At 48.0% G+C, this 13781-nt stretch overlaps 1 protein-coding gene across 5 annotated transcripts in view; it reads left to right on the top strand.

Moving 5' to 3' along the window:
* The window catches only part of SYT17 (synaptotagmin 17), a 65736-nt gene extending 58318 nt beyond the window's left edge, over positions 1-7418 (top strand). For all 5 annotated transcript variants that reach the window (XM_016196268.2, XM_016196263.2, XM_087815635.1 and 2 more), the window contains one exon: positions 6053-7418. In XM_016196268.2, the coding sequence (XP_016051754.1) occupies positions 6053-6249 (197 nt within the window). In that variant the 3' untranslated portion in view covers positions 6250-7418. The remainder of the gene's footprint in view (positions 1-6052) is intronic.
* The last annotated feature ends 6363 nt before the right edge of the window (positions 7419-13781 follow it).

Genomic DNA, 13781 nt, shown 5'->3' on the forward strand with positions numbered 1-13781 from the left:
CTTGGAAGGAAAAATACGGAGAAAAAGTTCTGCCCAAACAGCTGCTATGAATCAGAAAGTGATCCAAGAAAAGTTAAAAAAAAAATCACCCTTAAGTCACGAATGAAACTTCTTAGAACCAAAGAAACATCATAGCTAAAGGGGCCTTAAAACCTACAGACACTCACCCATCGTATAAATGGGGAAACTGAGGCCCAGGGAAGGGATATGAGCTACCTTGTTTTGAAGAAAAACCTGAAACAGCTGCTAAGTTTCAGAGAGAAGAAAAAAGAGGGTGTGCTATAGTTTGGGGAAGTTTTGTAGAAGTTGAAGAATGGGTACCACCTTCATTGGGGGGTGTCAGAGCCAGCCCGTGGGGAAGGGAAAGGGCAAGAAACAGGGATGTGTAGGCTGCTTTGGGGCTCCTCCGAGGGTCAGGATAACCGATGAACACCCTGATGAGCATGGGGATCCCTCCGTGGGGAGGAATTAGGGAGGACTGTGAAACAGCCCAGGATGGGTTTTGCCGACTTAGAGCATCCAGCACCAAGAGGTGGATTACGGAGGACAGCCATGATCTGGGGGCACCCCTGCACTGTGGTGCCAGACTCGGAGCTGTCTATGGGGACAAAACCTTGTGAACCAAACATGCAAAACGGGGAAGCTGCCAAGTTGGCTCCCGTTGGTAAAGATCGAGATTCTTTTATTCCCTTTTAATTTGCAATGTTTATCACACCCACACTCTAAGTCATCCAGCTTCCCTTCCAGAATCATCTTGGCAAACTAAATTAGCAAGCCAAAGAGTTTAGCTCTAAGAGGGAAGAACAAATTCCTTTTTGCAACAAATATCAACATGTGAAAGACTCAACTTGCCCCTGACTCACTCAGGGCAACCAGATCTTGTCTGGAGCGGTGTGTGCTCCACCTGCACCTCGCAGGCCCTCGGTCTCCCCGCCTGCAAGATGGGCCAGTGATAGCTCCCTTAGAGCAGTTTTTCTCAGTGGGTGTCGGGGGGCGTGGATTATGCGCCCCAGGACATTGGGCAATGTCTGGAGATACTTTTGGTTGTCACAGCTGGGGAGAGGGCTGCTAATGGGACCTAGTGGGTAGAAGCCAGATGTGCTACTAAACATCCTACAATGCTCAAAACAGCTCCTCACAACCCAGAAGGGTTTGGCCCAAAATGTCAGTAGTGCTGACAGTGAGAAACCCTACGCTAGAGGGATGACATGAAAATAAAGTTAATCCAAGTGGCCTGCTTAGCCCTGGGCCATGCACTTAGTAGGTGCTTAACAAAGCAGTGTCACGCTCCATGCTTCTTTAAAGCCTGGCCACACCGTGACTATCTCTGGGCTCTGTGAAGGAGTAAAGGGTGTCTGCCCTTCATCAAACGGCCCGGTCCTACTGGGCTTATTTAAGTCCTTGTATCTGTCTGGTAGTCACAATCCGCTAAATTAATTTAAATTACTGCAGGCGGGGAAAGCAGATGACCAAGTTTAGTCGAAGTATGTCTAAATCCATGCGTAGGATCTAGGTTCTTAGAGAAAATGTGAGGAGCCTGCTACCTGGGTTTTGTGCATGGACTTTGTGACATCCGTCCTGACTGTCCAGATGCCTCTTGCCACTGTCCGGACTGTGCACGTTGTGGGAAAGTTGCTTCCAGATGACTAGGGTACATCGGAGCATATACACTGTCAGGAACATACTAGTGACTGTAGCAAAATGAGGCCCCTGTCGCAGCCGGTGGGAATGTGTGGGTGCCTTGCAACAAAATTTCTAGATGTGATTGTTTCTGAAGAGGATTGTAGGGACTAGTTAGGAGGAATTAGCGTCCCTTACAGGTTATTAGCTGCAAGTACTGCTAGTTTTATCACCAGCTAGCTCTGTGACTTGGTTTCCTTTCCTATAAAGTGGAGGGCGCAGGGTTTCTGGCCCACTGCCTCCGAGCCCCTTTCTGTGTTCTGCAAGTACTCAGCCTTCGTTCCCTGTCCTCTCCAGCGACACTCCCTGGAATTCACAGCGATGGCAAATCTTGCTGTTCTCCCAGGCAGCTTTTATAATAGAAATCATTAGTTTTATTCAGCTTCAGCTTATTATAATTTGCATTTCAAATGCTTGGTTTTTTGAAAGACTTTAAAACTTTCCAACTGATTTGCCATAACTTGACCAAGTGATTTGCGACTGCCGAGCCTGCTAGTTAACTCCATGGCTGCAGCAGCAGCTGCCTCAAAGGCTGAATCACTCAGAAGCTCCCACCCCTCAAGGGCCAAGTGACTCATCAAGTGACTGCAAATCGGGAGGAGTGTGGGATATGACTTCCTTTTAGCCTTCTTCCCCTTCTGGTGTCTTAGATGTGGATTCTCTAACAGGGACTTATTTTTTTCCTTTGTTTTCCTTCCATGATAATATGTACTTGTAAGAAGTTAAAATGTACACACTAACATAAGACGAAAACGAAAGGTCCTCTGGTTTCCCTCCCTAGAGCCAGCCACTCTTAATAGTGAACATTCCTCCAGATATTGTTTTCTATTCTATATACTAATGTATTTTTAACAAAAAGAGATTGTGTTGACATGTATTGTCTTGCAACTTGCTGTGGTCTCCTAGCAATAGGTCTTGGAGATTTTTCTGTTTGTATTTATAGGTCTTTCTCATTTTTAACAGCAACATCGGTTTCCATGGTATTGTTATATCAGAAATTATCTAATTAGCCTCCTTTGGTCTGGGTGCGCACCAAACCTGATCCTAAGACAATGAATTGGGTGCAGACAGGCTCCTAGGAAGGGGATCCCAGGAAGCACTGGTTCTCGAGCTGGGAAGGGAGGCAGGAAAGGGAGGCAGGCCAGTCAGGTTCAGTGATAGAAGATAGAAGGACTCACAGAACGCAGAAGAGTTGTTATACTCACGATTATAATTTATTACAGCAAAAGGATACAGACTAATATCAGCAAAGGGAAAAGGCGCGCAGGGCAGAGTCCAGGAGAGCCCAGGCACGAGCTTCTGGTCGCCCTCTCCCAGTGGAGTCCTGTGGAAGCACTTAATTCTCCCAGCGACAGAGTGTGGCAGCTCACTCGGAGTACTGCCAGCCGGGGAAGCTCACTCAGGCCTTGGTGTCCAGGATATTGATTGGGGGTCAGTCACGTAAGCATGGCTGCCCATCCAAGTGGCTCAGCCTAGTCTCCCGCCCCTTCCGAGGTCAAGTTGATATTGAGTGACCCAAGGCCCCCCTCCATGAATCACACTGCTGGCATAGACTGGTGTGGCCTAGGCAGAGAGCCGTGGATGCTCGTGGTAGGACACTATCCACAGAAGCTTCGGGAAGCCTGCAGGGTGGGCTGAGGGGTGGGCAGGGCACCCACAGCCTGGGCCACACTTCCTCATGGACATTTTTATTATTCCCGTTTTTCATTCTTATAAACAATATTCTAGAGCAGGGATCAGCAAACTTTTTTGTAAAAGGCCAGATAGTAAGTGCTTTGAGCTGTGGGCCACATGGTCTTTGCTGAAGCTACTCAGCTGGGCTGCTGTTGAGCAAAGGAGTGAACATGATGGACATGTTGTGGACATGATGTGAACAAGTGGGTTTGACTGAGTCCCAATAAAACTCACAAAAAACAGGGGGCAGCCAGATCTGGCTTGGAGACTCTGGTTTGCTGATTCCTGAGGCAGAAAATATCCTTGTATGTATATCTTTGTCTATTTGCGCAGATAATTCTATGGGGTAAATGCCTAGAAGTAGAATTGCAGGATCACAAGTTATGATGTTTTTATTTTGAGTAGATACTGTGAACTTACCTCAAAAGTTGAGCCAACTTTCCCTTTCACCAACAATGCATGATAGTGTCTGAGATTTTCTTTCTTAAAATCCCTTTCTCAGGGAAGCAAAACCTATATTTATTTACTAAGATGTTTCTGCATTTTCATTTGAGCTTTGGCGAAGCAGAGGAAGAAAGAATATTTTACCCCCGGGGAAGGAAACCAAATGGGGCCTAAAATAGTCTCATAATATATCTTGCTAAAATAATAATAATAATACTAGCCTGGCCAGCATGGCTCAGTGGTTGAGCATCCACCCATGAACCAGGAGGTCACTGTTCGATTCCCCGTCAGGGCACATGCCCAGGTTACAGACTCGATCAGCACTAGGGGGCGTGCAGGAGGCAGCCGATGAATGATTATCTCTCATCATTGATGTTTCTCTCTCTTTCCCCCTCTCCCTTCCTCTCTTTGAAATCAGTAAAAACATAGTATGATGATAATAATAATAATGATGATGACTTGCTTTAGATTCGATGCCCATAGAGAAGGGGACTCTGGTAATGTGTTCTCATTTGGTGAATCAAACCTTACACTGTTCATCAAATGTGATTCAAAACAGTCGAGTGTTACCTGTTCAAAAACAATTTTTTTCAAATGCATCAGAAAGCTCCTTAGCAGTTTTCTTTATTAAGCAAAGATTCCATTCCTAATTTTCATGAAAATGAGGTCCACCTGTGCATACTGAGTACTTTACCAAATGTACAAAAAATATACATGGTCCAATTTTTGTCTGTGGAGCTGACAGGTATGGGACACTTGATTGAGATGTGTAGCGTTTCACTTAGCCTAGTTCACTCAGCTTCGTTCACGCTGGATCTTTTTGGTTATTAGACAATGGATGAGGTTTTTATTCTTTTTTTTTTACATTTTTCTCCCCCCCCCCCATTTTTATCATTTGGAATTTCTGATGTGGACCCCACAGGGGAGCACAGAGGCTCGTTAGCATTGAAGCTCTGTTTGGGGCTGCATATTATAGCTGGTTTATTTGTTAATGGCTTCCCTCCTGGGATGCAGCCCGCCTTGGCCGGGCTCACGCTGGGTGAATCTGTGATGTTTCCCATTCTGCAGCCCTTCATTTATAACCCAGATGCAGCCTGCCTTCCCGGGAGTGAGATGGCAAGCCTGGACTACCCACACGCAGATAAAGAATTAGGCGGAACTTGGCTGGGAAGATAAATCAGGCTAACTATCTCATTAGGCTTGAAAGACACAAATTAAGCTTGCATTGGAATTAACAAGAAAAGCTTTCCAAAGAGACATACAGTACAGCAAGGGAGAGAAGAAACTGCCTTCGCCGTTTCTATCAGGGAACTTGCCTCTGTTCCCTGGAACAGGCCAAACGTGAAGCCTCTTTTTAAAAAGGTCCCCAGAGCCGGAGACTTAACTTGTATACAGATGATGTGTTGTAGGATTGTGCACCTGAAACCTGTATAATTTTTGTTCACTGGTGTTACCCCAATAAATTCAATGAAAAGGAAAAATAATAAATAAATAGGTCAACAGACAAATGTAGATGCGAAATAGCAGTCTTATTAAATGAGTGCTAACCGTGTGCCGGGGAGGCACTGAGTGCCGAGAGTTTTACACAGATTATCTCATCAAAACCTCACAACGACTTGTGAAGTAAAGTACTATTAAGACTGTGATTGAGCCAACGGGGAAACTGAGTTTCCCCATGGTTCTCATCTGGAATGACTTGCCCCCTCCCCCGGTCCCCCCTAGGGGACATTTGGCCGTGTCTGGAGACATTTTGGGTTGTGACAGCTGGGGAAGGGGTGCTACTGGTGTCTAGCTGGTAGAGACCTGAGGTCCTACTAAACCCCCTGCAGTGTACAGGACAGGCCCCCACAACAAAGAATTACCCAAATGTCAACAGTGTTGTGACTGAGAAACCCAAGTGTGACCACTCAGCTGGGTTCACTGATGGCAGCCTGTGCCACCAGGACTATCCAGTCGTCGAGCTCTGTAGGCGGTGTGGCAACCGGCTGTAAGTTTCAAGTTGCATATTGCAGTGGGGGCAGCTCTTCAGCCGCTAGGACACCCAGGGCAAAGGCTGGGAGGCGGGACGTGCCTGGCCTGGGGACACCGCGGGAAACGGCCTGCGGGAGGAGAGCTCAGGGCACCGGGCATTCTCCCCGTCCCCCAAGCCGGGGCCTGTGCGCAGACTAACGGCCTCTGTCTCCTTTCTGCCCGCCCTCGTTCCACCCCCCTCCTCCCTCCGGCCTCGTCCCCCGCCCGGTCCCTGGCTCCCCAGTGTTCGGCCACAACATGAAGAGCAGCAACGACTTCATCGGGAGGATCGTCATCGGCCAGTACTCGTCGGGCCCCTCGGAGTCCAACCACTGGCGGCGGATGCTCAACACCCACCGCACGGCCGTGGAGCAGTGGCACAGCCTCCGGTCCCGGGCCGAGTGTGACCGCGTGTCTCCTGCCTCCCTGGAGGTGACCTGAGGGCTGCAGGGGAGGCGGGTGTCATTTATAAAAAAAAGAAAAAATTAAAGACAAAAAATGTGTCATCGTGTCATCTACCTATTACATCCACATCCACCACACACACACACACACACACACACACACACACACACACACCCCAGATTCTCTCAGACCTGAGAAGAAGCTGACTCTTGATCACGAAACGGCCACCCTCGATGAGTGAGGCCTGAGAACTCTCTGGAAGCCCCATCCGTAGGCCGCGAGCTGAGTGCACACTGCTGTGAGACTTACTGGCAGTGTTTGCTCTTGTGACGCCCCCCCCCCCAAATGCACTTCCAACCTTCAAGCCAGAGAAAGGGCCTCCCAAATGGTGCCAGCCTCCACCAAGAGATTTTCCAAGAGTGTGGGGGAGGCGCGGCCCCCGTGCCCAAAATGCGCACCCACAGGGTGACTTTGGAACAGGCTGCTGTTCCCTGGGGTCCTTCGAACCTGACACCTTCCTCCAGAGTGTGAGTACTTCGTCTCCTGTTTCGTGGACGTGATAAATAGATTAGACTATTTGGAGAGCCAGTCGGCAACCAAACACACCGCAGTGTAAGAAACCTCTCCTGGCGTAACTGAACTTTTCCTTGTGTTAGCTTACCCCTGGGCACTCCCTGTGGGTGTGTACGTGGGTGTTCTCGTGCGTGTGCCCTCCCAGGTGAACGTGTGTGTGCCTGCGTGTCCCCTCGGTGAGCAAGGCAGCCGCCAGGACCTCAGTCCGGGCCTTCCCTTCTCTCTGCCTCTCCCATCGGTGAACTCGCACCCAGTGTCCTCCTGTCTGTCAAGACCCCATCTTCAGTAACCGTAGTGTGTATCTATGTCAAGAAAATAGAACACGATAGAGCAAAACAGCATTTTTATTGACCAAATCCTGGTGATTGTGACTCACAGCAGACCTGCAAAGGACAGTGACATGGACTAAAACGGCCACCACATCCTCATTCAGGGAGAGCTCCTTCCCTGACACATCTGAGGACCTTTCTGTATTTGTGTGTGAGCCGAAGTCATTTCTCTTGTGCTAAGGAGTTAGTGTAGTTAGAATAGATCTCTCTGTTGGATGCTTCTGTATCTTTTCCCACAGCATATTGTCTGGTATACTGGGGAACTATTTGTTGAAATTAAAGATTATTTATTTGTGCCATGCATTCGAGTTACCTTTTTCTTCGGGGACACGGCACATAGAGGGTGGGAGGGTGTTTCAGTTACTACTGCTGTGTGACAAACCATCCTGATGACTCAAAGCACCTGTATTTATTACACTCATGGGTTTTGGGAGTCAAGAATCAAGACCAGACACATCAGGTATGGCTCATCTCTGCTCCATGGTACCTAGGCCCTCAGCTGGAAGACTTAAGGGCCACAGTGGGTAGAACCAGCCAGCCAGTCATGCTAAACATTGTTGGTGACATTAAATTGTAGTCTCAGAAGGAAGAACAGTTGAAGCATTAAAGTATATCAATCTGATGACTAATAAGAGAACCCATAAAAGAGGAGACAAGATTTAAACACAAACTAGTTTAAGTGACAAAAGAAGTCCGCCTTCAGGCATAGCTGGATCCAGGTGCTCAAATGAGGTAATCAGGGCTTTGTTTATCACTCTGTCCCCTGGATAGGCCCTCCCCATTCAACGAACATCATAATTACCAGTAGCTTAAGAGTCCCAACTCATACTCCTCATCAAGATCCAGCTTAAATGACCACATTCTGATTTTCCAAGACAGAAATATCAGCTCCTTTCTGTCCTCCCCACAGCAAGAACCTTGTGTTTCTATTTAGCTTTTGTAATAACAACTATCATTTATTGTGGCCTTACTGTGTGTGCTAAGCCCACTATGTGCATAATCAAATTTAATCTTCACAACAGCCTTTTGATGCAGGAGCTATTGTTCTCCCTATTTTCCAGATGAGGAAATTGAGGCTCTTTTCTATAAAACTGTCCCCTTGTTCAGGGTAAGACCCATGGCGATTTAGCTTTTTATTGGCTCAGGGCTTGACCCAGGTAAATACCCCTGGGTTGAGAAATTACCTGAGATAGCTTCACCCCTCCTGGCCACATTGGGCATTGCAGGGTCCCTCGTGGGTCCTCTGGTGTCTCCCCTCTGGAGTGAAGGTGGCATGGAGCTCAAGGGGAAATGCAGGTCAGGGTTAGGTCACGTTTCTCAGGAGAGAGGAGAAGACATCGTCCTTTTCTGTAAAATGGCTTTCTCACCAAGGGTGAAAGTATGAGAGAGCAAACAGGAGGAGGGCAGACAGGTGCAGACAGGCATTCAGGACTAGAGGTAAGCTAATGCGGTGATTGGGCCCATGGGCTTTGCAGCCAAAGAATCATGGTTCAAGCCCTGGGCCCAGCACGCCCGTGATGTGTGCCCGTGCACAAGCCACACAGCTTCTCAGCCTTGTCTCCGCGTTATCTTGGGGTACCTCAAAAGCAAACCTGGAGGCAAAGACTTGGGTGCAGAGAGTTTATTTGGGAGGTGACCTCAGGAAGCATAAACAGAAGACTGCTGAGGGAAAGGTGAACAGCAGGTGAGGGCTGCGTGAACTACCGCTGTGGGCGGCTGGGGCTCAGTCACGCAGGGTCCCAGGCGGAACACACTTGAGAATGATCATTATAGGGAACGATCGTTTAACTACAGACCCCATTCCTCGGGGCTTAGGGTTGCCCCTGGGGGCATTAAATGTTTGGCGCTTTAGAACTGTCCTGTGTGGGCTGAGTACCCTCCCACAGCACCGAGAAAACCCCAGGGGCAGAGAACAGAGGTGCACATGCTAAATCAGGTCAGGGCCTGTGTGCACGGCCAGGTGCCTGCAGCCACAGGGGAGCTCAGGTGGACTTTGGGCTCTGCGGTGGGGATGCCAGCATCTGCTGCCCTCGGTAATAACGGGGGGCCTGCTAACACTGGTGAAGTGCCAGGCATTTCATTTAGTCTTCATGCAGCGACGCATTGGGAGATGGTATTTCCCTGCTAACGAAGGAGGAAGCCAAGGTTTAATGAGAGCAAGTGGCCAGTCAGTGATGGAGCGAGGCTGCCAGCCCAGGCCCCTCTGACTCTAGCGCCTGCTGCAGGCTGGGTCCTGTCCCCTCAAAAAAGATATATTGCCGTCCTTGCCCCCAGGACTTAAATCTATGACCTTATTTGGAGACAGGGTCTTTACAGAGGCAACCAAGTTAAAATAAGGTCATGACAGTGGGCCACCATCCAGTATGACTGGTGTCTTTATAAAAAGGGGAAATTAGGACACAGAGACAGACAGACACACACAGAGGGAAGATGCAGTGAAGACACAGAGGGAGAAAGTGGGCATCTACCAGCCAAGCAGAGAGCCTGGCACAGCTCCCTCCCTCACGGCCCTCCGCTCACACTTTGATTTCGGACTTCTGATCTCTAGAACTGTGAGAGAATGAATTTCTGTTTTTTGTTGTTGTTTTAAAGATTTAAAAAAATATGTTTTTATTGATTTTGGAGAGAGAAGGGAGAGGGCAAGAGAAATAGAAACATCGATGAGAGAGAAACATCCATCGGCTGCCTCCTGCGCGTCCCCTACTGGGCATCGCATCCGAAACCCAGGCTAGGAATCGAACCAGCCACCTCTGGGTGCAGAGGATGTCGCCCAGCCAACTGAGCCACACCGGCCAGGCTTTCTGTTTTTCAAGCCGTCTAGTCTGTGGTCCTTGGTTAGGGCAGCCCTGGGTAACTAATCCAGAGCTGGTGTGGCTCACCGTGCTGCTGGGCTGTCCCATCTGAAAATAGGGTGACAATTCTCACCCCCCATGCTTGCCATGAGGATTAGCTAGGACAGTGCCTGCAAGGCCTCAGCCCACAGTGCTCGATCGCTACTCCCTGCTCAGCACACGCTTGCTGGCTGACCAACGGGAAGAGGGGGATAGATGTCAGAGCTGGCCACATCGCCAAAGATAGTTTGTGAGGAGACAGGGAAATGTTTTGAAAGGTGAAGGAATGACTTGGTTTCTATAGAAACCTGGGCCCAAAGTGCCTCATTGTGGGCTACCCACTCATTTTAATTAGGATCCTTCTCAGCAGATGCGAAAAGAGATGCACAGGCCACCTACACGCCGTCTTTGGGGTGCCAGGACCCCAGTTCAGAGGAGGAGGTGGGGTAGGAGTGGTGGGGTGACATTTTAAAGCCTTGTCTATTTTCCCAGGACAAATCCTCGGGCCTTCACATCGCTTGGTCCTTCAGAACCTCTCAGGATTGCAGTATTTCCTAGCTTTTAAAAAATGTTATTTACCGATACAACAGCTGTATTTTGCCCTTACTAAAGTCAAAACCTTGTTTGCATCATCCTGCAACTTGCTAAAATCACTTTCTTTATTTATATTGCTGGGACTTCACAGAGACTATGACCCCCGCCAGCCCTGCTCAGACGCGATGGGTCCCGGGGTGCCAGGAACAGCTCTTTGGGGCACGGATGTTTCACTCCCAGAAAACTGGGAACCACCGCAGGGGACAGAGAAAGGATTCTATTCCTTTCTGGGCGGCCTGTCTTCCACTGCCAGTGGGATACTTGCCTTTTTTCATGTTCAAAAATACCATTTAAAGTAACTCAGGAATGATCACCATTGTGTGAAAACTAAAAACATATGACTAGAAAAAAAAACCAGGAGGCATTGTCCTGAAGGTTGGCAGACTTACCCCTCAGGAAGTTGTTATGCTATTCAATTTTATACCTTCCTTCCCATGCAGCAGTTTCGAGGGTTCCATAGTGATCTAACCGTAGCTAACTGTGTCAGGCATTGTTCTAAGTACTTGTGTGAGGGAAGTGTTGATTTGTTCCCATTTGGCAGGTGAGGAAACTGAGGCTTAGAGAGATTAACTAATCAGTGTGGTGACACAGCAGCAGGTCTGGAATTTGAACACAGATCTGCCAGAATTAAAAGTCATGAATGAACTAGCCTCTAATGAACTAGTCCCTTTTATAATGGTGGAGAGGGGGCAGAGGACCTTGTTTTATCAGTAAATAACATTTTTTAAAAGCTAGGAAATTAAAGGAGATAATAGATAAATTATAGATGGATAGATGGGTAGGTAGATAGAGAGATTAGATGATAGATAGATAGAAATAGATTTTCACTGAACTTCCAGGCCACCAGGAGCACAGTGCATGTATGAGTGTGTGTGTGTGTGTGTGTGTGTGTGTGTGTGTGTAGGAGGGAGGACAGGTAATGCCATCACATGATAAATACAACTTTAAGAAGCCAGAAAATATATCCTGAAGAAGTTGTCTACTTTCTGGCCAGTAAATTTGAGGTCTAAAGCAGAGTTTGGCAAACTATGGCTCATGGGACAAATCCTGCCCACTGCTTGTTTTTATAAATAAAGTTTTATTGGAACTCAGCTGGCCCCATTCCTATAGCCTCTGACCAAGTTGAGTAGTTGTGACTGAGACCGAATGGGCTGCAAAGCCTAGCATATTAACTGTCTGGCTCTTTACAGGAGAAGTTTAAGTTACAGTTAACATAGGATGGGAAAGTTCTAGAAATCAATTGTGACTACAGTTAATAACACTGTACTGAGCCCAGCCTGGGGTGGTTCAGCGGTTGAGCGTCGACCTAGGATCCAGGCGATCGGGGTTCGATTCCCGGTCAGGGCACATGCCCGGGTTGCAGGCTCGATCAATGACTCTCTCATCATTGATGTTTCTATCTCTCTCTCTCTCTCTCCCTCTCCTTTCCTCTCTCTGAAATCAATAAAGATATATTAAAAAAAAGAAAGAAAAAAAAGAAAATGGTTTAAAAAAACAAAAACAAAAAACACTGTACTGAAGACTGGAAATCTGCTAAGAGTACATTTCAGGTGCTCTCATCACAAAGGAAAGGTAACCACATGAGGAGATACGTTAGTTGGTTTGACTATAGTATCATTTCACTATGTGTATGTATATCAAATCCTGTTGTACACCTTAAATATATACAATTTTATTTAAAATTATATATATTTTTAAAAAGCTTGCCTACCCTTGTCTAGAGCAATGCTTCATAAACATTAATGTACATATGACCCCCACCCCCCCACTCCCGGGAACTAGTCACAAAGCAGATTCTGATTGGGCAGGTCTGCTTTGAGGCCTGAAGGTCTGCATTTTTAACATGCTCTCAGGCGATGCCGCTGGTCCACAGACACTTGGGATTGAGCATGTAACAAATACTTTGCTTTTCTATCCAGAGAGAGAGGCATGAACCCATTTACCCAAACCTCCAGCTATTATCAGCACAGATCATTTCGGAGGTTTATTTTCCAAATCAAAGGATCCTTCACTTTTCAAAAGGACTTCCGGTGACCTGTGTCTAACTACCCCCCTCCCCACCTAGCAGGTTTCCACTCAGAGAGTGATTTCCATGACAGCAGGGCCCCCGAAGCAGAGTGCACCAGGTGATGGGGAGTGCCAGCTTTTAAAAATGTCAATTTGGGGGAAGGGTGTTTTATAACAGACATGCTATATTAGTACAGTAAGCAGTGCATGCCATCACCTATGGAATAAATGCTTATGATTTATAGATAAATGTGCATGCTCCGCGTGTGTACCCTGGTGACGTGAGGCAACCGATGACAAGTGGTGTGGTGCCCGCTGAATCGGGGCCTGGGCGGCGCTGGGAGCCTGCGGCAGGCTCGGCAGGCTTTCGGGCCCAGTGCCAGCAGGGCAGCGCCCCGTGTGGGCACAAGTTATTTCTTGCAGGCGCACCAGCAAGTGTTCAGGGAAAACAGGAGCGAATGCCAGCTTCAGAGTGTCGGGGCACCTGGCTGAGATTTTGGGAAAGGAAGGGGCAGTGCAAGGTGGGGAGTGTGCAGGATGCCAGAAAAAGGCTTGTGCGACAATCACAGCGACAATCACAGCAAAGTTTGCTGTCATTTATCGAACACTTACTACTTGCCAGCATCTATATTAAGTATCATAAGGAAATTATTTCACTTGATCTTTGTGAAGTCGGCACTGTTACTATCCTCTACTTTATTCAGGAGGAAACTGAAGCTCAGAGAGGCAAAGTGACTTGCCTGAGGATACGCAAAGTGGGAGGAAGACTGGGTTTTAGCGATATGAATTCTCCATAAGGCAATGAGATCCCAATGAAACACCAGCAGATTTAAAGATGTAAGTCTGAGCAAACTGCACACTAGAACTATTTATTAATGATAACATTTGCTTCTCTTTGTTGAGCACTTACTCTGTGTCAAGGCTGGGATGTGAGCTCTGTTATAACCCATCTCACAGAGCAGGAAACTGAGCCTCAGAAGTGAGTGCACACCCAGGGCCACAGGGTGGCTCAGAAGCAGGGCTGCTGTTGCTCTTAGCTCCCCTATGGGGCTGGCCCAGGGCAACTTTCCAGCTGTGGCTGTGAGCTCTGTCCGGTGGTGCAGAGAAGAGGGAGGAGAGCAGGAGATTGGGGTCTATCTACCCCGTTCCTCCTGAGCTCCTGGCGGTCCCTGCCTGGGCCTGGGAAGCAATCCTGACCCAAGCTCCTGGGAAAGGGCCTCATTCCTCCACTCAG

This window comes from Miniopterus natalensis, chromosome 3 (assembly GCF_054644295.1).
Source record: "Miniopterus natalensis isolate mMinNat1 chromosome 3, mMinNat1.hap1, whole genome shotgun sequence".
Classification (NCBI taxonomy): domain Eukaryota; kingdom Metazoa; phylum Chordata; class Mammalia; order Chiroptera; family Miniopteridae; genus Miniopterus; species Miniopterus natalensis.